We start from the raw sequence: 21516 nt of genomic DNA on the forward strand, positions 1-21516 counted from the left end.
AGCTTATCAATAGGAAAAGAGAGAAAATATAAGGCAGTGTATGGGTTAGAAACGACCACAGTGCTTGATACACTTGAAAGAAATTACAGTGATTATATGCCAGTTAATAAAATAAGCAAAAACAGGGGCTGGAGAGATGGCTCAGGAGTTAAGAGTTCATACTGATCTTGCCGAGGACCTGAGTTTGGTTCCCAGCACCCAGATTGGGTGGCCCACAGCTGCTGCAACTCCAGCTCCAGGGAACAGAGGTGTCAGGCCTGCTGAGGCACCTCCTGGGGCACCTGCTGAGGCACCTCCTGGGGCACCTGCTGAGGCCCCTGCCCCCACATGCACACATCCACACAGAAACACACATAATTAAAAATAAGACAATTTTTTAAAAACAGAAAAAATGTTTGGGGGATAGCTCAGCCAAGCACAGGACTTGAGTTTTTCCCTAGATCTTATTATTTAAAGAAGCCAGGTGTGTGGCACATGCTTATTTTTTCTTCTTTTCTTTTCTTTTTTATGTTGATTTTTATTGGGCTCTACATTTTTCTCTGCTCCCCACCTTTCCCCCCTCCCCTTCAACCCTTTCCCATGGTCCCCATGCTCCCAGTTTACTCAGGAGATCTTGTTTTTTCTACTTCCCATGTAGATTAGATCCATGCATTTCTCTCGTAGGGTCCTCGTTGTTTAGGTCCTCTGGGATTGTGATTTGTAGGCTGGCTTTTTTTTTTTTTTTGCTTTATGTTTAAAAGCTACTTATGAGTGAGTACATGTGATAATTGTCTTTCTGGGTCTGGGTTACCTCACTCAATATGATGTTTTCTAGCTCCATCCATTTCCCTGCAAATTTCAAGATGTCGTTATTTTTTCTGCTGTGTAGTACTTCCATGCTTTTTTGCCAGTATTTGTTTTCTTTTTTTATTGATTTTATTGAGCTCTACATTTTGCTCTGCTCCACTCCCTTTCTCTCCCCTCCCATTCAACCCTCTCCCATGGTTTCCATGCTCCCAATTTATTCAGGAGATCTTGTCTTTTTCTACTTCCCATGTAGATTAGATTCATGTATGTCTCTCTTAGGGTCCTCATTGTTATCTAGGTTCTCTGGGACTATGAATTGTAGGCTGGTTCTCTTTGCTTTATGTCTAAAAGCCATTTATGAGTGAGTACATATGATATGATATTTGTCTTTCTGAGCCAAGGGGCCTTTAGGTTGTTTCCAGGTTCTGGCTGGACAGCAGCATGACAACAAAGCTGCTATGAACATAGTTGAGCACATGTCCTTGTGGTATGATTGAGCATCCTTTGGGTATATACCCAAAAGTGGTATTGCTGGGTCTTGAGGAAGGTTGTTTTCTAGTTTTCTGAGAAATCGCCATACTGAAATCCAAAGCAGCTGTACCAGTTTGCATCCCCACCAGCAATGCAGAAGTGTTCCCTTTACCCCACAACCTCTCGAGCATAATTCGTCATCAGTGTTTTTGATTTGGCCATTCTTACAGGTGTAAGATGGAATCTCAGAGTTGTTTTGATTTGCCTTTCTCTGATGGCCAAGGATGTTGAACATTTCCTTAAATGTCATTTAGCCATTTTAGATTCCTTTGCTGGGAGTTCTCTGTTTAGGTCTGTACTCCATTGTTTTTTTTGTTGGATTAGTTGTTTTTTTGATGACCAATATCTTGAGTTCTTTGTATATTTTGGAGATCAGTCCTCTGTCCGATGTGGGGTTGATGAAGATATTTTCCCATTCCGTAGGCTGCCATTTTGTCTTGTTGACTGTGTCCTTTGCTTTACAGAAGCTTTTCAGTTTCAGAAGGTCCCATTTATTAATTGTTTCTCTCGATGTCTGTGCTGCTGGGGTTATATTTAGGAAGTAGTTCTCTGTGCAAATGCATTCAAGTGTACTTCCCACTCTCTCTTCTATGAGGTTCACTGTGGCTGGCTTTATGTTGAGGTCTTTTATCCATTTGGACTTGAGTTTTGTGCATGGTGATAGATATGGATTTATTTTCATTCTTCTACATGTTGTATCCAGTTATGCCAGCACCATTTGTTAAATATGCTTTCCTTTTTCCATTTTATGTTTTTTGCTTCTTTGTCAAAAATCAGGTGTTTGTAGGTGTGTGGATTAATATCTGAGTCTTTGATTTGGTTCATTGGTCCTTCTGTCTGTTTTTATACCAATATCAGGCTGTTTTCAGTACTGTAGCTCTGTAGTAGAGTTTGAAGTCAGGGATTGTGATGCCTCCAGAAGTTCCTTTTTTGTACAAGATTGTTTTGGCTATTCTGGGTTTTTTGCTTTTCCATATGAAGTTGAGTATTTTTTCTTTCGAGTTCTATGAAAAAATTGCTGGGGTTTTGCTGGGCATTGCACTGAATCTATAGATTGCTTTTGGTAAGATTGCCATTTTTACTATGTTAATTCTACCTACCCAAGAGCATGGGAGCTCTTTCCATTTTCTGGTATCTTCTTCAATTTCTTTCTTCAAAGATTTAAAGTTCTTGTCATATAGGTCTTCCACTTGTTTGGTTGAGTTACTCTGAGATATTTTATGCTAGTTGATGTTACATGCTTATAATCCTAGCTGGAGTGTTGGGGGCAGGGATATCCAGATCCCTGAACACTCTGCACTCTGGTCAGCCAGTGTGGGCTACTTGGTAATCTCGGGCAGTGAGAGACCTTGTTTCAAAGCAATTAATCAATCAGTTATTTAGTTACTTCACTGGGACCTGAAAATAGTCTCCTAGCTCCCACGGGGTGCATATGCTCATGCATATGCACAAATATGAACACACACACTGAAAAGGGAAGAGAGAAAACACAAATTATGTCATATGCAACATAGACAAATCTGAACATTTACCCTTGGTTGAGATGAGCCAATCACAGAAGACCAAATAGTGTGTGAAGTGTCGTAGGCATCCTCACAGGGGAGGAAATTCCCTTAGGGACTGCCATTGGCTGGGGAAGGGGAAGTGAAGAGCTGCTTGCTCAGCAAGTGTAACATCATAAATGTAGAATGAAAAAGCCCTGGAAGTCTGCTACCAGTGTTGTTAACACTAGATAGCTCACAGAACTATACATGTAAAGATTTCCTTTAAAAACACATCTCATGTTATTTGTTCTTACCATAATTTTAGGGGAAAATCTCTGAACACATGGGATGATCAGTGGCTCCGTGGGGACAAGTATGAGGACCTGAGTTCAGAGTCCCAAAACCCATGTTTGCCACTGCAGTCCCAGTGCCCTACGACAAGACAGGAGGCCAAGTTAGGCGACGCCTGGAGGTGTGAGTGGCGGGTAGCCTGGTGTATGCAGTGGCAAACAGCAAACAGGTCCTGTCTCAAGCAAGATGGAAGTGGACCCAGTTAGCCGTTCTGTCTGGACCCTAACCTCTACACTTTGCCCCTTGTGTTTTAAAGGTGGAAGTGTCCAAGTTTGATGCTTTGGAAGAAGTGAGTGCTGAGCTGAAGCTCAAGCAGCTGCTCTGGGACTCCCTGTCCGAGTGGGACAAACTCCAACAGGAATGGCTGAAGGTAGGGAAAACAGCTCTCGGTGGTTGTGTTGTGTGTTAATCCCACCTAAATATTAATAATATGAACTGTATTTCGGTAATCTAGAGTATTCTTGTTAGCAGTGAAATTTGTCCTTCAACACACAGAAAGCTGAATTCACATATGTCCCACGGGGAAAGTAGTTATGGTGGAATGGAAACTAGGAACTAAGAAAAAATAGCTTTATATCCTTGTTCATATTTCATGGGTCCGTTTTTGCATTCCAAAGGAATTCAACGTGTGTGGTTCCTTTGAGGCAGTGGCTGTGAAATCTGGGCTTTCTCTTTAGTTCCATTGGCCGTTGTCAGTAGGCACGAGGCATGAGTAGTCACTGAGTGCATTTGTCCCATTTACCCTCTTAGAAAAAGTGGAGGAGAGGTTTCGTAACCTGAGAGTTTCCACTTTTTCTTCTGTCTAAAACTGTCTCATCATTCCATTACAGTGCTGCTTAAATGTTTAAATTACATTGCTACATATAAAATAAATGACGGTTTATGGAAACATAACCAGGCGTCTGGTTAAATACGAGAGGCCTTTTTCTCACTAAATGACACAAAGCAAAAACTTTCCTTATAGGGCAGGTTTCTTGGCTCCTCTGTTTAAGAGGGCCGCATGATGGAAGCGTCCCAGGACCATGTAACATGATGTCTGACTGTGGTATGACTTCAGGAAACGCCCCAGTGTTCTCAAGGACTATAGGGTTTCGTTTGTGATTTACCCCCTCAGGTATCTGTTAGCTTAGGCTTCTGTTCTTGTCCTTGATGGAAGGAAGCCATCTTGTTCACACCAGTAGACTAGAATCAGAGGACTCATCTCAGTAGTGACCTCTCGTGTCTATGGAATCTCGTGTGACAGCCACCATAGCGTCACTTCAAGGATCTGTCCTTATTCAAAACTTGAAAAGGAAGCAGAAGATGTGACCACTTTCAAGTGTGATCAGCTTTGAATTATCACTCTCAAGTATGCTACAAACATGTGGAAAATACCATCTGCTTCACAAGCCCTCTTTATTCCTCATCCACCCTGCCTGTCATACTGCCTGTGATCCTGCCTGTCACCAGAGGCCGCGTGTCTGACTGAAAAACCAAATGACATAGGAAGGGTTTTGACTAGGTAATCTTCCAATTGTTTGGAGAGCCAGAGATGTTTTTAAGAGGAAAGTTTGTCGCTGGCAGACCCCGTCTTCTGGTAGAAGAGACAAACAGCAAACAGAAAAGAGGCAGAACATGTATGATATGATGGAGGGAATTTGACATATTCTCCTAGAACTCATTTGTCAATGACTTGGAGACATTTCTTACCACCACCATACTTAGAGCAGAAGAATGTACCCCTCCTATGTAATCTGCCACAAGACCAACTAGGGGGCAGGAGGGAAATGTGGAATCAAGGGGAAATAAGAATCCATATGGGGTTACAAATTTTCTGTTGCCCTCAGTACATGATTGATGGGTCAATAAATATATAGACATACATCTGTATAACTAAGAAATACAAGTATAGATATATGCATATTTAAAAATACATCTTTACACGAGTGTATTTTATGCATTATTAGAAATTCTTTGTTAAAAATTGACAAAGGTTAGCTGGTTTTCTCCTTAAAAACCTCTGTAAGCACCAGCCCCCAGGCTGACAGTACTGCGCTCAGTGGTGAGGGAGACAAAGCCGTGAGAAGAATCGGCAGTTGGCGTTATAAGCAGCTCTTTCTAAGCCTCCCGGTTTGATTTGGTTTAAAACTTTAAGTGCCAGGGAAATTCAAATGAAGTAAAACTTGTATACTGCTATCAGCTTGACATTTATCCTGTGTTTTTACCTTTTTTTCCCTCATAGTCCAAATTTGACTGCTTGGATCCAGAAGCCCTAAACAGTCAAGTTACTAAATACGCTAAATTTGTGACGCAATTGGAGAAGGGTTTGCCGCCCAACAACGTGGTGCCCCAGCTCAAATATAAGGTGGAGAGGATGAAAGAAAAGGTAAGGCAGGCGGATATCATCTCAGAACCAGACGCAGATGTCCTGGTGTTGTTTCAGGAAAAAAAATCACAGTCCAACCTGTGTGTCTCAACAACTGGCCAAATGGTGCAGTGGAGTGTGGCCATGAGAAGAGACACCTGGTGTCTGTTAAGCGGAAGACAGACTAAGGCCAAGATGCTGATACACTCAGCACGCAGGCAGCAAGCAGATTTTCCTGGTACAAACTGCCACACCCACTGACCCTATTGTGTCACACAGCTAGTCACTGTCCAGATGTGTTTAGTGTGAAAAAGTCCAGAAACCAGGCAGTGCATGAATAGGGCTGGTTTGAAACTGCACTGCGGCCAAGCCAGTCCTTGAAGGGGGCAAATGGGGAGGGGGAGACTGCTCAGTGGGTAAACGCCACAGCCAGCCGCAAAGTTGACCGTCCCATACTGACCTTGCCCACTATCTCCCTTTTTATTGAGACCTCTCATAAACTCATAGTAGTTAATTTAAATGCTCTGCTCCCAAGATATGCCATTTCTGCGTTTGATTCTGACCGCTGTTGGTGTTCAGGTGGGTTTTGTTGTGGTCATTTTGCTTTTCTGAGTGCCTTGCCATTTCCGTTGTTTCATTGCTGTGCAAACGCATCTGCAGCAGTGGCTCATTACTGGGGTGCAGGCTTGCAGTCTTGGAGATGAGCGTTCTTTTCCCTCTGTTTACCTTGTTTGCCTCACAGCACCTAGAACTTTTTATTTTCTAGTGCTACCTACTATTTCTCATATGAGCGGGGCCCAGGGGCTCTGTTTTCTGTTCTTTTCTCCTAGACCTGCTTCTTTTCTGCTGTGCCCAGCTGAGAATCAGTTTCCTGTAGCGTTCCATTCCATAGGGCATTGTTCTCACCTGACAAGTGGTAGCCTGGTGGGAGAGGCGAAGGGGCGCACACCTCCTTCATGCTTAGCGCCACTCAGCGAGGTCCTCCGTTCTTGCTCTCTTCTGGTCTTCAGAGAAACACGTGACTACCATTTCCCTGAAATTTTCAGTTAGTTAACTGCCCTGAAACTCAGTGTTCTCGGTCTTAATACAGTTCCTTCGTTTGCATTGTTGTTCTGAGTTTTCTTCACTGTAGATCCAAGTGGTGCTGTTTCACGTCTCTGTGTTTATAAACTGAAACCACGTACAATGTGTTTTGATTAATTCCACCCATCATCCCTACCCTCCAACTTCCTCCTGGTCCCCCCACATTGCTCCCCCATAACCTCATGCACTCTTTTTCACACACTGAGTCTGATAAACGCCCCGGTATGTTCATGGGTCTAGGACCACCCGATGCAGCATCAGCAACCTACTCAGGGCCGCATCCCTGAAGAAAACCTATGAGGCCTGCTCCCAGGTTCCAGAAGCTACCTGTAGTTCTTCACTGAGCTAGTGATGGGCTTCATGAGCCCCTCCTCCAGCTGTGCTGGGGTGTGGCAGGCTTGCCCTTATGCAGGCCCTGCACATGTTGAGTGTTTGTCTTCCAGCTTCCTGTGATCATTGACTTGAGGAACCCAACTCTGAAGGCGCGACACTGGGCAGCCATTGAACAAACTGTCGATGCCCAGCTAGTGGATGTTGAAATTCCGCTGACCCTGGAGAGGCTGTCCGAACTACGTGTCTTTGAATTTGGTCAGGAAATCCAGGACATATCTGGACAGGCTTCTGGGGAAGCTGCCTTAGAGACAATTCTTAAGAAGGTAAATCAGGAAAGAGCCAAGTGTGGTGGCATGTCCCTTTCATTTCAGCATCAGGGAAATGGAGAAAGGTGGATAAATCCCTGAGGCTTGGGCCAGTCAGCCTAGCCTACTTAGAAAGTCCCAGCCCAATTAATTGTCCCCTTGACAATTAATCAGCAACCAAAGACCTGAGGAATGACACTGACCTTTGACCTCCACATAACATGCTCTTGAGCACCTTTGCCTATATGCATATACCCACACATGTAAACACACATATATAGTAAACAGACACAAACCATAGATAGCATGTAAAGGTTTTCAGATACGACATAAAGATTGCTAATATCTGTGTTATCTGGATGGAGTTTCAACATCCCAAGCAGCATCCTCTACTGTTTCCTTGCATGTACCACTTGGTACCACGTATTCAGTCTATAGCCCAACCAGAACTCGACAGCAGCAAGGTTAGCTATGTGCTGGCTTTTATAAAGAACTGCACGCTGGAGATTTTTTTGCAGAAAAAAAATATGTATTTTCTAAATTCCCAGGGAAGGCTGGGCTGGGCTAAACTACCTTGAAATACATCAAGAAGATTTTTCTACTTACAATACTGTCTCCTTTAGCCTAACAATGTGTGCCTACCTACCAAGTATCTAAATAAAAAAACAAAACATTTCTTTCCCCTGACGGAGTAAGATGCACATTGTCACCAGCCTTCATCTGTATTAACAGCAGTCAAATGAAACCAGGAAAATCAGTGTGGCTTCCAACTGTAGGGTCTTGAGAATTTCAAGGGCCATGGGGAGGAAAATGGGCAGAAACAGTTTCACTTGTTTCACTCCATGAGTCTTTATTGTGTCTAGACACACATGAGTTTAGATTTCCTAATGCCTGAACTATTTCTAAGGTGGAAGATTCGTGGAAAACAACTGAATTTGTCATTCTTCCTCACCGTGACTCTAAGGACGTATTTATCCTGGGTGGCACGGATGACATACAGGTATGTAACTGGGTTGCGGGAAACGTGTGGTAAATTAGGCATGGTGGCACATAGCCATGATGCCAACATTTTGGAAATAACAGCAGAAGGACCGCTATCAGCTCAAGGCTAGCCTGTGCTACATAGCAAATTCTAGGCTAGCCAGGGATAGACAGTGAGAGTCTGCCTCAAAATAAAGAAGGAAAGAAGGCAGAGAGGGGGAGGGAGGGATGTGGAAAACGGAGACGGGAGGAAGAGAGGGGATTTATGGTCAAAGTCCTGACCATACCTCCTGAAGCTTCTGTGAAAGAGTAAGTGGAGGAGAAGCTTATTTGGAAGGGAAGGTGTGAAAAATTGACACAAATGTTTATTCACAAGTGCTTATCGAAGTAATAAGATGGCGTATGTGTTTGTGTGTGCGTGTGTGTACACACACACACACACACACACACACACACACAGGCCTCTTAGTTAATGCCCCCCAATGACCATTGAGAGAACATAGAGTTGTGAGCATGGCAAAAAGGCCAAGCTTGCCAGCGGCTGGGTAGGAAGCAGTAGGTGGAGCTACATTATCTTTTCAAACATGCTGGCCCTTAATTGGGCTCTCGGAATGTGGACTAGCCTGAGCTCAAGGACACATGGTTCTGCCCGTGTCTTGGTCCTTCTCTCCGAAGGTCCTTCTTGATGACAGCACCATCAACATTGCGACCATCGCCTCATCGCGGTACGTGGGCCCCCTGAAGTCTCGCGTGGATGACTGGCAGAAGCAACTTGCCTTATTTAATCAAACACTGGTGAGTGACGGCCTTTTCAGCTCCTAGACTCTGAAGTGGAAGGCTGCAAGATGTTGTGGGGCCAGGGAAACCTCAGTGGGATCAGGCCTGCCCAGCATGTACAAAGTCCTGGCTTTGATCACCAACATACACATCTGAGCACATACACACACATGCATGCACGCACACACAGAGAGAGAATTATTTTAATATTATATAATTTAGAAATGTAAGGTTTAATTGTTGGCATTTTGTAATGTTCTGAATGAACACACTCATTTGACTTGTTTATATAATTATGCAAGGGAATAATTTCCAGCCTAAGTAGAGGACACCAGTTTGGAAGCCACACTCTGATAGTCCCATGTTTTTCTCCAGGAAGAGTGGCTGAACTGTCAGAGAAACTGGCTCTACCTAGAAAGCATCTTTAATGCCCCGGATATTCAGAGGCAGCTGCCTGCGGAAGCCAAGATGTTCCTTCAGGTGGATAAGTCATGGAAGGAAATCATGAGGAAGGTGAACCGGCTGCCTAATGCGCTCCGAGCTGCTACTCAGCCAGGTAGGAGCTTCAAGCTGTTAGTCACGACTAAAACTCTCAGTTTTAGCTCTCAGGGTACATCCAGGGCTTGACTGAACTGAGCACTCTACTGTCTAAGTGCTGCCGTACAGTTGAGTTCGTGACTTTAGAACAGAAGTTGAAGTCTGTTTATACTCTTCCCTCACAGACAGAATCACAAAAACTTTCATAGCTTTAACTCAGAAATCAGAATGAATTAGAGATTTTGCCACTTACTGCAATTCAAGTAACAAGGTTGAGATTATTTTTAAAGGCTTTTCCTAGCCTCTACTAATTATCCATGCTAATGAGTTGTAGTATGGCATTTTCAGGCACGTGTATCATGTATTTTGATGATATCCAGCCCTATCACCTTCTGCTGACCTCCTCCCACTCCTGCTGAGCCTCCTCATATTCCCACCTAGTCACCTTTCCACTTGCACGTCTTTCTCTGTGTGTGAACCGCTTACAGGATCATGGGCACCTTGCCGGTGGCTATGCCAGAGGATGATGTCTCATCTGAAATGTTTTAACAAGTTCGGTTTCTGTGCACAGGCAACCAGCTTCTGGGGTGCACGAATACTCGCTGAAGTTTACACTCTTTATCAAACCCCAGCCAGCCTTCTTGTCCTATGGCCAACAGCAGCATCTGGCCATGATGGAGAATAACCTCAGCCACTGATGCTGCCTAGCCAAGGCAACGCTGGGGCCATGTCCTTTGCCCAAAGAGTCTTACATAAGACAGAGAAAAGGAAAACTATGGAATGATAAAAATCAAACATCCATAAATGTCTCACCCTGCATGCCACAGACCCTCCGTTGTCATATTCAAACCTTTAGGGCACAAATGCAGTAATATTTGGATACAGAGTGATGCTCCAGTCCCTAAAGACTTGTTATAAAATAAACATCTAAAATTATTTGTTCTTTGGAAATGAATATACATTTCATACATGAATATATTTAGATCGTATCATCTCCCATTTTCCACCAACTCCTCCCCAAACCCACCAACCCACCTAACTTCATCCTTCCCTTTATCTATCTCTTCTTCCTCTTTCTTCCAGTTCTTGCCCCAGCCCCTCTGCCTCCTGCTCTGCCTTCTATAACCTACCAGGTTCATGCTGTGCTGCCCACATGTGAATGGGTACAGAACATCTATAAATGATAAATGGAAAATAGGTCTCTTGAAATAAAAAAGAAGATTAGACCCCAAAACACATCTGGCCCTTAAGATTTCAAATAAAGAAGTGTAGACCTGTAATAAACCTAACTCCAGATGACAATAAAGCCATGAAGAAAAATAAAGTAGAATAAGGGAGTGGCTGGGGGGGGCTAGTGTGTGTGTGTGTGTGTGTGTGTGTGTGTGTGTGTGTGTGCATGAGTGCATATTGTGTATATGCATATATATCTGTATGCGTGTTTGTATGTGAGTATATTCATGTGTGTGCATATGTATTTTTGCAAATGTGTAGGTGCATGCACATGTGTTTATGTGTGTGCATGCATGCTCATGCGTGTGTATGTGGCATGTATGTGCATGTTTATGTATGTGTGCACACGTGTATGCATACACACATGTGTGTGTTTATGTGTAAAGCATGATTAATAAAAACTCAGAAAGAGAAATTGGGGTTCAACCTGAAGGTCAGAAAAGAAAAGCAACCGGCCACTGGTTCTTACCTTGACTCAGTCCGAAAATGGTGATCCTGCCTCCAGGAAACCTCAGCACGAGACTGTGTCTGTGAGCTGTCTCTTCCAATCTTATATTCCTCTCTAGGGATGGGATTAAAGGCATACAGCACCTGGTTTCTATGGCAACTAGTATGACTACTGGGGGTTAGAGGTGTGTGTTATCACTGCCTGGTCTGTAAGGCTGACGAGTGGAGCTGTTTTACTCTCTGATCTTCAGGCAAGTTTTATTTATTAGAATACAGATGAAATTCCACTACATATGTGTATATGCATGCATGTGTGCATGTGAATGTATGTGTATGTGTATATATGTGTGTGAATGTGTTTATGTGTGTATGCATGTGTATGTATGTGTGTATATGCATGTGTATGCATGTATGTGTATATATGCATGTGTATGTGTTATTGAACTTTTCAACAAAGTGGCTTTTGAGCAGAAATTTGCAGGAAAGAGTGAGTGAAAATATAAGTGACTCTGAAGGAGAATTGTTGAAGGCAGAGAGAAGAACAAAGAACAAAATCAGCCTCCTAAGGCAAGAGCATGCTTAGTTGTCGTTAGTCCCTGTGTCCTGGAGTAGAGTGCTTGGGCATTGGGTCTTGATTAGGACTCGAGGCCCTAGGGAACCAGTGTGCTTAGGCGGACGACTGGCCACTAGGTGGAGCTGTTGACCACACCCGGTCTCAGAGGCCAAGCTAAAGATTTGGGATTTGATTCTTAAGCAGGTAAGGAAGCAAGAACTGGGATCAGCATCAAAAGAAGAAAGATGAAGAGGCGTGAAGGCTGCTGTCCGAAGAGCTGCAGCCTAATACTGAGGAATAACGCCCACTGCCATTAGCATTAACCACGAGAGAAAGCGTGCAAGGAAGAAACTGACCAAGGATAGGAAGGTTCTAGACCCTGGTGCTATTTGCCTTTTGATGGTGTACCCACAGCGCCCCAAAGCAGAGGATGCCAGCCAGAATTATTGCAAATTAAAAACACTGTTAAATGAATTAAATATTAAAATACTATAGTTAATTAGGAGTAATTCTTGGGCTGGAGAGAAGGTTTAGTAGTTAGAGCAACGGACACACAAGTAAGAAGCCTGGAGTTCAGAACCCAGACCCCACAGAGGCCAGGGAACAGATGAAGCATACACATGTATACACACATATATACACATTTTTTCCAGCCTGGGAAAGAATGACAGAACCTGAAGGCAGAGATGGGGACAGCCAGAGGGAACTCAGCAGGACTAGCTGGGAGACTCTGGGTTTGGCGGAGAGGCCTGCCTCGAAAGGAAGGATGAGCCATCCAGGAAGGTTCTTGTTATCAGCTCCAGGCTTTGAATACCCACACATGTGCATGAGCACCTTCACACACATGTGCTCCCACAAACTCTCAAATGTATATACAGGCACTCACACATGCACAGCATGCACACATCATATACATGAAAAAAGAAAAATGTTAAAGAACGAAGCTTCCTAGCCAAGACATTCATTTTATTATTCATTATTTATTCTACCAAATAAAACAAAGGCTTTAAAAGTTTAGTATCTTTTACTTTCATTTAAAATTGTATTCTCTATTTTAATACAATTTGGCTAACTTTTTTTTCAACTAATAGGGCTTCTGGAGACTTTTCAAAACAATAATGCATTACTCGACCAAATTCAGAAGTGTCTGGAGGCATATTTAGAGTCGAAGAGAGTTATCTTTCCAAGGTAAGTTAAAAACCAACCTAAGACTTTTCCATGATAGACTATAGATCAATTAGAGATGACAATCACATCCTCCAAACTACAGAGAACTGGGGAGGAAACAAGATGCCTTGCTGCCTGCAGACTTGCTGCAGACCTGTTGGGCAAATACTAAGCTCTCAGAGATGCTCAGCGTGGAGGAGAGTGAAGCTCACGCTCTGCTTGAGGATACAGGGAACCCACAGGGCATCGCTCCCTCCATCTCCCCATCCTCAGCTCTAACTCTTCTACTCCCTGCATTAGTGGGGGCTCTAGAGTCTTCACCCCTATCACCGTGGGTCCCTGAGAGACCCCACAACTCACGTTGTAGTGCTGGCATGATTTGGTAGTCTAGAGCTTCAGACAAAACAGAGACTAAAATGATTGCATTTTTAGTGCACGCTTGCATTAGTTGAGCCTATGTTTGGTCAGGAACAGACAAGCTCATTTTTTACCCATTTTGCATAAAATGATATGAAAACAAGATGCTTCATTTCTACTTAAGAATGGCCATAGTAGTATTGGAAATGGTATGTCAGCAAAATAATATTGTCACGTTTAATAGCAGCATATGCTGCCTTTTGATTGGTCCAGTGTCACAGGACCAAGTGAGGGCTCCACAACCACCCATCTGTCTATTAGTTCTTCAATAGTTAATGTGCTATATGACATATCTTCACTACAGAAGCTCAAAGACAAGTAACAGGCAAACAGATCAATATCATAGCAAGACCTAATGTCATTAATAATTTTTAGAAAAATCTTTTCCAGTCTAGCTACTGGGCCTAGATGTTGGAGACACATCATCATTAACCTTTACAAGAACTTCCTTAGGGACACGTGGCTACCCCCAAACCCAGAGCGTGGTTAGAGACTCAGGGCATCAGTGCCCGGGCAGGCATGGCAGGATCTCAGCGTCAAGTCACGCTTCACACCAGTGTCTCTTTAACTCACAGGTTTTACTTCCTGTCAAACGATGAGCTCCTGGAGATTTTGGCCCAGACACGAAATCCACAAGCCGTGCAGCCTCATCTAAGGAAATGCTTCGACTCCATTTCAAAGCTCGAGTTTGCGCTCATGCCTCCGACAGAAGGGAAAATTCCTGGCATGGATACTGAGCCAGAAAGGGTCTTCACCAATGATATTTTGGCAATGCTGTCGCCTGAGGGAGAGAGGGTAAGGGGCTTTGGCTTAATAGTTCTTCATGGATAAACTTGGTCACGTGTCTGGGACTGGGGTTGAGGCTGTTCATTCTCATCCTAGGCTTGCCAGGGACTCTGCTAGCCTAGCACTTTTGAAAATAGATAAAACTCTGACCCTCAAAGATCTGGATATCTAATGGAGAAATCATGGAGCAGCTAGAAGTAGCCACAATAATCACAATGGCCGGCTTGGAGAATGAAGTGGAGAGATGCAATCACATTTTAGTCAGCTCTGCAAAGAGCAACAGTGCCTGGCCCAGAGTGCCAGGACTTTGCCGGGCCACCTGGATGAAGACCCACCACCCTCTAATCGCTTCCACAAGATAACATGAATAATAGCACCCTACTAGCAGGGTGACAGGGACTTCCAGCAGCCACTTTATGTAAATGACTTCATGTGGCACCCCCTGAGCTCTGTGAGAGTTTGTTACTGCAGCTCCTCCAGTGCTGTGTAGTGTAGTCCTTTCATATGGAGAACATTGAGAGAGTGAAGGTATCAGCAGACTGAAGAACTGGCTGACTGGACAGGATCCACACATGCGCACACACCCACACACATTTATAGACACACACTTGTGCGCATGTGCCATTACTGGTACAGAAGGAAGACAGAACATTGGAAAAAACATAAAATTTCAAAGGAAGGTGAAAAAATGGTTAAAGGAATCTCGAACAAGCAGATGCCCAAGTGACTGAAGTCAGAGAAGGAAGCAGAAGTGCTGGAAAGATGTAGATCAGACCTTTCCGATGTGGAGACAGGTGACTGGGAAACAGGCTTATAGGAGTGTTTGGGGGTAAACTTCAGGTCACAGAGCTATGGAAAGGAAAATGGTTGAAGAAGTTCCGGAGCCTGTGGGGAGTCCTCTTTCTAGGAGCTAGCCTCAAAGGCATGCTTGTGCTAGAAGGCAGGGAAGTTGGGGGCAGAGGGGAGGGGGGTTTGATGCAATGCCAAAGGCCTCACTGTTTGCAGAGCTCAGGGTTCTGTTACAGACATACAACATGTAGACAGCACACAGGTCCCACCCAAGACACTTTCTTACCGTCCTAATTGCCTCATAGGTTGGCCTGGGGAAGGGCCTCAAAGCGAGAGGCAATGTGGAAGAATGGCTCGGCAAGGTGGAGGAAGCCATGTTCACGTCCCTCCGCCGCCTGTGCAAGGCTGCCATCGCTGACTACCAGGGGAAGCCCAGGACAGAGTGGGTGACTGCTGGCCACCCTTCCCAAGTAACACTCTTGTTAAGTTTCTCGTTCTGGGGCCCGCGTTGGTGCCGGGTAGCACGAGCCTAAGGGGACGTTTTGTCGCAGGTGATCCTGACCATCTCTCAGATCATGTGGTGCCGGGATCTGACCGAGGGTCTAGAATGCGAAGGGAGCCCCCTAGAGGCCCTGGAAGAGTTTGAAAAGGTCAATTTTGAGGTGAGTTCTTTATCAGAGAGTCATTGTACAGGCTGCCACGCGAGATGATAAGATGGTCCCATGGATTGGCGGGGGTGGGGGGAGCGGGGGCGTGTTTTGTTTTCAGTTTTTTTAGACAGGGTTTCTCTGTATAGCCTTGACTGTCCTGGAACTAGCTCTGAGGCCTCGGACTCACAGAGATCCACCTGCCTTTGCCTTTGCCCTCCCCCCCCCCCCCAGTTCTGGGCGTTAAAGCATGTGCTGCCACCCCCACCCTGCTTAGGTCCCCATGGTTTTTATCATGGTTAGTGCAAATTCACTTCATTTCAGAAGGCCTGGTGTGCTGGCATGGCTTCCAAAGCTCCGGAGTTCTTACTGAGGTCGTTGTGTTCGGTTTTACTTAGAGACACTCCCGTGATTCTTATTTAGTGTTTTTATGAGTAACTGTAAACTAAGAAGGACAGCAATGTGAGCAGAAAACATAGGGTTCTTTATGATGATCCGCACATGTTTAGACATGATTGTGTTTACTAGGATCGGTGTGGGGCTTTGAATGAGATATCCCCCATAGTTTCAGAATTTGAATACTTGGACCCAATTAATTGATGGTACTATTTGAGGGAGCTTAAAAGTTGTGGCCTTGTTGGAGGAAGTATGTCACTAGGGTTGGGCTTTGAGGTTTCAAAACCTCATGCTATCCCAAGTGTGACCTCTCTCTTTCATGCCTTTGGATTGAAGGTAGGAACCCTCATCTTCCTGCTTTAGCCATTATACCTCCGCCCTGCCATCATGGACTTTTATTCCTCTGGAACTGTAAGCCCAAACCATCCCTTCCTTCTGTAAAATTGCCTTGGTCATGATGGTTTTTTGTTTGTTTGTTTGTTGTTTTTTTAATTTTCGAGACAGGGTTTCTCTGAAGTTTTTGGTGCCTGTCCTGGAACTAGCTCTTGTAGACCAGGCTGGCCTCGAACTCACAGAGATCCGCCTGCCTCTGCCTCCCGAGTGCTGGGATTAAAGGCGTGCGCCACCACCGCCCGGCTTGGTCATGGTGTTTTTATCACAGCAATAAAAAGGCAACTATTAGAACGCCTCTCACAGAACTTTATATTTTTATTAAAAGTTCTTTAGTGAAGCCAGTATTGTCATGCATGCCTGAAACCACAGTGTTGTGGGGTAGAGACAAGTGGATCCTGGGAACTTAGTGGTAAGCTAGCCAGCCTCACTTAAACAGCAAATGTCAGTTTCAGTGAGATATGCTCTTAAGGTGGTAAGACAATGCAATAGTGGAAGGCCCCGTCTGCTGTCCTTCTCTGCATGCATGAGAGACTTCACACACACACACACACACACACACACACAGTGAAAACAGCATTGTAAATGCACACTGCAGTATTTGTAGCAACAGGCACGGTGCTGTGCAGCAGATCTCTAGGACCAATTCATCTTACCTAACGCTGCAGCTTCATGTCTACTGAACAGATTCATGTCTTCTGAACAGCAACACCTCCTTCCCCAGCCCTGGCAACCATCACTCTTCTCTACTTATATGAGTTTGATAAACACCTCAGACCTGTGGCTGGATTATTATTTTAAACTTAATGTCCACTCACTATCCACCCAATTTATTGACATTGTCACCGGTGACACGATTTCCTTCCTTTTCCAGCTGAATGTTAGTCCACTGGGTGCACATTTTCTTTATCCAGTGGTGGGTTTTTAGGTTGTTTCTTTGTGCTGACAGTGGTAAATAATGCTCCTTAAGACCCTGAGTTCAATTCTTTGACTTATATGCTCAGAAGTGGGGTTACTCAGTCAAATGGTAATTCTATTTGCAGGGTTTTTCTTTTTTTAGAAACCTCTGCACCGTGTCCCATCCACATGTCCCAACATCATATTTCTACCAGCAGCATCCAGAGATCCCTATCTCTAGCTCCGTGTCCTCGCCAATACTTGTTATCTTTTTTTTTTTGTTTTTTGAAAATGGGCTTGAGATTACATCACATTGTGGTTTTGTAATATTTATTCTTTTGACAAGTTCATACATATACATAGCGAGATCTACTTTTTCTCACCGCTGCCCTCTCTTGCCGGTCTCCTATGCTTTTTATCTCCACCATACTCTTTACAGGTCCCTTCCTCACGTTTGTATCTTTTTGTTTTGTCTTGTGACGACACACTGATTTTTAATCAGGATCACCTGTATGGCCTCAGGTTTGAAACTGTTCATTGGAACCTGGGGGACTCGCCACTGGTTACACCATGAAGGCAATGACTTTCCTCTCAGATTCCATCAGTAGCCAATAGTTCGGCAAGGAGGGGCAGGCCCCCATGAGCCCCTCCTTGATTCACGATTGGCTGTTGACAGGCCCAGGCTCGTGCAGGTCGTGTGAAGATGATATGTCACAGCCCTTCTCCCCCATCTTCTGCTTCTTGCTTGCTTCTGCTCCCTCTTCTGTTACGTCCCGTGTGCCTAGGGAGGGTGCTGTCAATGTCTTACTTAAGGCTGAGCATTCAGCCCTCATTTACTCTCTGTGCTAGGTTTTTGGGTTTTGCACTTGTCACCTTACACTGGAGAGCTGGAATCACCTGAGAAGATGTGGTAGCAGTAATTGTAGAAATCGCCTCTGTAAGATTGACCTGTGAGCAGGTCTGTGGGGGCTTTCTTGATTGTTGTGGGAGGAATCAGTCCATTGTAGGTAGTGCCATCCTTGGGCAAGTGGTCCTAGTATACAAGAAAGCAAACCGAGAAAGCGACGGAGAGCAAGCCAGTAAGCAGCATTCCTCCATAGCCTCTGCTTCAGTTCCTACTTTCAGCTCCTGCCTTGGCTTCCCCGGGTGATTGATAGACTGTAACTTGTAAGCAGAAACAAACCCTTTGCTCCCAAGATGATTTTTGTCATGGTGTCCATCTCAGCAATAAAAAGCAAACCAGGACACCTTTAGCATCTTGAGCAGCCATGAATCTTACTTAGTACTCACTGCTGACACAAAGAGAAACTTCTCAGGTAAAGAATGAGGAGAGCATGTGTTTGAAAATTTTATAATTTTGTTTTTCTTTCATTGAGTTTTTGATAGTAACATGCCTGGTGACTAGAGATATTCAGCATCATATGTGGATATATAGATACAGATATAGATCCTGGACAGTCGGTATCTCTGCTTTAGAAAAATACTATTCAAGTCATTTTCCTCAATTTTAAATTTGAGCCATTTGGTATTTTCTTATTGTTATCTTATGCTACATATAAAAATTGATTCAAAGTAGATTTGGGAAAGATTTAAACATATGACTGAAAGCCAAAAACTGCCATGACATTTTCCTTCACACTGGTATTCTGGCCATGACAGCCAAAGCAAAACCAGACAATGGGACTGTACTCAATTAAAAAGCTTTTCCCAGAAAAGGAGACAACAGAGTGGAAACACAATCCAGACACCAAAGATACGATGTCTGTCAGCTGTATTTCCAACAGGGACCTAGGCCTGATCTTCAGCTCCAGATTTAACTGTTCTTCCAAGTGCCACTGCGTTTTCTAAAGATTCACCCCTGAGACAGAGACAGAACAGGGAAAGGGAAGCAGAAACACCACAGAAATCCCACTGTCAGTGGGATTCTCTCGAGAGAGTCCTAGAAGTAGATCCCCAGAGAAAGTCCCACGGCCATCTGCAGACATGGCCCCTGATCTGGGCGTAACAGAGGAAAACCCAACCCAGAAGTATAAGACCCTCAGAGGCGCCGTATTACTTAGATAAGGATGTGGTGGTCTGGGGTAAACAGGGAGCTAAAGGATTTTAATTTATTTAGTCACTGGTCTGGTTAAAGTGCTCTGCAATGCTCTTTTACTGTTATTAGTGGAAGAATACAAATGAGAAGCCTCACCAGGATGACCTGGACCTCCTTGTAGGCCAGGCTAGCCCCACAAAGATGCACCAGCTTTTGCCTTTGAGTGCTAGGATTAAAGGCATGCGCGTGCACCACATCTGGTGAATTTCTAGGTAGAGCAATCTACTCCCCAGCCAGAGACTTAATCATGTATCAAGGGTTTTCAAGAAGCATGTCCACCAAGGTCTGATTTTACTCTTTCAAGGCTCTGCCACAGCCATCCAGTCATTGACCTTCTCTGATTATCAGTTTGCTTAACTGCAAAAATGGTGTCCAGATGGTCTGTACTTCATAGAAGTCTTATGAAAATTAAATAAGACATTGTATTACTTTGTCACAGAATTATAAAATTTTCTAGTTAGGTGGGGTGGTTTTTTTAGCACATATCTACTCTAAATTTAATAATGGAAATACATATTGCAAGCTGATGTTGAGCATCCACTGCAACAGTTCTTCTTTAACTCGCAGAGATTGAATGCCCTGGCTGCACTAGTTCGAGGCTCTCTTCCTAGGCTGCACAGAAACATCATAACTGCGTTGATTACCATTGATGTGCATGCGAGAGATATAGTTACTGAGCTGGTTCAAACCAAGGTAAATGTTTCATTGATGGAAAATGGCACGGCAATCTGCAGATTCCATGTGTGTGTCTGACACAGCCACCATTCCTATCACTGCTGTAGGTAGACTCAGCCGACTCCTTTGACTGGCAGCGACAACTGCGCTATTATTGGGATATAGACCTGGATAACTGTGTGGCTAGAATGGCGCTCTCCCAGTACACCTATGGCTACGAGTATTTGGGAGCATGCCCAAGACTGGTCATCACTCCTCTCACGGTACGTTATTGATCGTTATTGATCGCCTTTTCATCCACACAGTGTGGAAAGTACTCAACATTGCTACATGTCTATAAAACAGAGAGTGGCCTTGCCTGATTTTTGTGCCTGGGTATGTGGGCATCTTTCAGTTAAAATTTTTCAGGGCCAGGGAGATGCTTCATTCTGGAAAGTGCTTGCCATGCAAGCATAGACTTAAGTTCAGATCCCTGGCACCTATATAAGAAGCTGCGCATGGGGGCATGTGCTGTAAGCACAGTGCTGTGGAGGCTGAAACAGGAAGATCCCTGCAGATTAGGCCAACCAGCCTAACCAAACCAGTGAGAGACCTGGAGTGGAGAGTGACTGAGGAAGACACCTAGTGCTGACCAGTGATGCACACACGCACCTACGTGACTATCCCACATACATGTGAGTGCGTGCGCGCGCGCGCGCACACACACACACAGTTGTATTAAATAAATCAATTAGACCTATGAATTTGTAAATAAAGTCACTTCCTTTCAATAATGACAATTGATTGATTTTTTTCAGGATCGTTGCTATCTTTGCCTTATGGGGGCTTTGCAGCTTGATCTCGGAGGCGCACCTGCCGGGCCTGCTGGCACTGGGAAAACAGAGACCACCAAAGACCTAGCAAAAGCTCTCGCCATCCAGTGTGTGGTCTTCAACTGCTCTGATGGTTTGGACTACAAGGTGTGGTTGTAATTTCTAATCTGATACAAATATTGAATGTTTTCATCAGTTTTCATCGTTTGCAACATGAATTAAAACAAGGAGACAGATGATAGCGAACAGAGAAGAAAACGGTATTAAAATAGGATGAGCAGAGCAAGTCAGCATGTGGTGGGCTGGGCCGTCTGGGTAAGAACCAGTGCAGGGGAGACTTGTCAAAAAGCGAATTTTAAAATAGAAGATCTATACAGGGCAGGTGGGGGTGGCTAGAAAGATGGCTCAGCAGTTAAGAGTGCTTGGTGCACCTGCAGAAAACCTGAGTTCTATTCCTAGCACCCACGTGAGGTGGTTACAACCCTCCTTAACTCTAGCTTCAGGGTATCTGACACCCTCTTCTGGCCACTAGGACACCGAGTGTTCACACACACACACACCTAAATAATAAAACAATCTCTTCAACGCTAACCATAAGTTAAGTAGAGTAAAAGTCATATAGGCTAGAATGCATTCAGGGGTGGCAGAAAAGTAAAATCTAACTTATTAGAAGAAGATGGGCCATCGAGAGACACTGATACAT

The 21516-nt window shown here is 44.3% G+C and overlaps 1 protein-coding gene across 1 annotated transcript in view; it reads left to right on the top strand.

Moving 5' to 3' along the window:
• Window positions 1–21516, top strand: part of Dnah6 (dynein axonemal heavy chain 6) — a 189290-nt gene that overhangs the window by 40581 nt on the left and 127193 nt on the right. Inside the window, exons 17-29 of the mRNA XM_005364722.3 lie at window positions 3409–3522; window positions 5374–5517; window positions 7023–7235; window positions 8125–8217; window positions 8874–8993; window positions 9351–9531; window positions 12834–12930; window positions 13902–14121; window positions 15207–15371; window positions 15453–15563; window positions 19894–20019; window positions 20109–20264; window positions 20799–20960. Coding sequence (XP_005364779.1) covers window positions 3409–3522; window positions 5374–5517; window positions 7023–7235; window positions 8125–8217; window positions 8874–8993; window positions 9351–9531; window positions 12834–12930; window positions 13902–14121; window positions 15207–15371; window positions 15453–15563; window positions 19894–20019; window positions 20109–20264; window positions 20799–20960 — 1902 coding nt within the window. The remainder of the gene's footprint in view (window positions 1–3408; window positions 3523–5373; window positions 5518–7022; window positions 7236–8124; window positions 8218–8873; window positions 8994–9350; window positions 9532–12833; window positions 12931–13901; window positions 14122–15206; window positions 15372–15452; window positions 15564–19893; window positions 20020–20108; window positions 20265–20798; window positions 20961–21516) is intronic.

The sequence above is a fragment of the Microtus ochrogaster genome, assembly GCF_000317375.1.
Source record: "Microtus ochrogaster isolate Prairie Vole_2 chromosome 14 unlocalized genomic scaffold, MicOch1.0 chr14_random_3, whole genome shotgun sequence".
NCBI classification, from domain to species: domain Eukaryota; kingdom Metazoa; phylum Chordata; class Mammalia; order Rodentia; family Cricetidae; genus Microtus; species Microtus ochrogaster.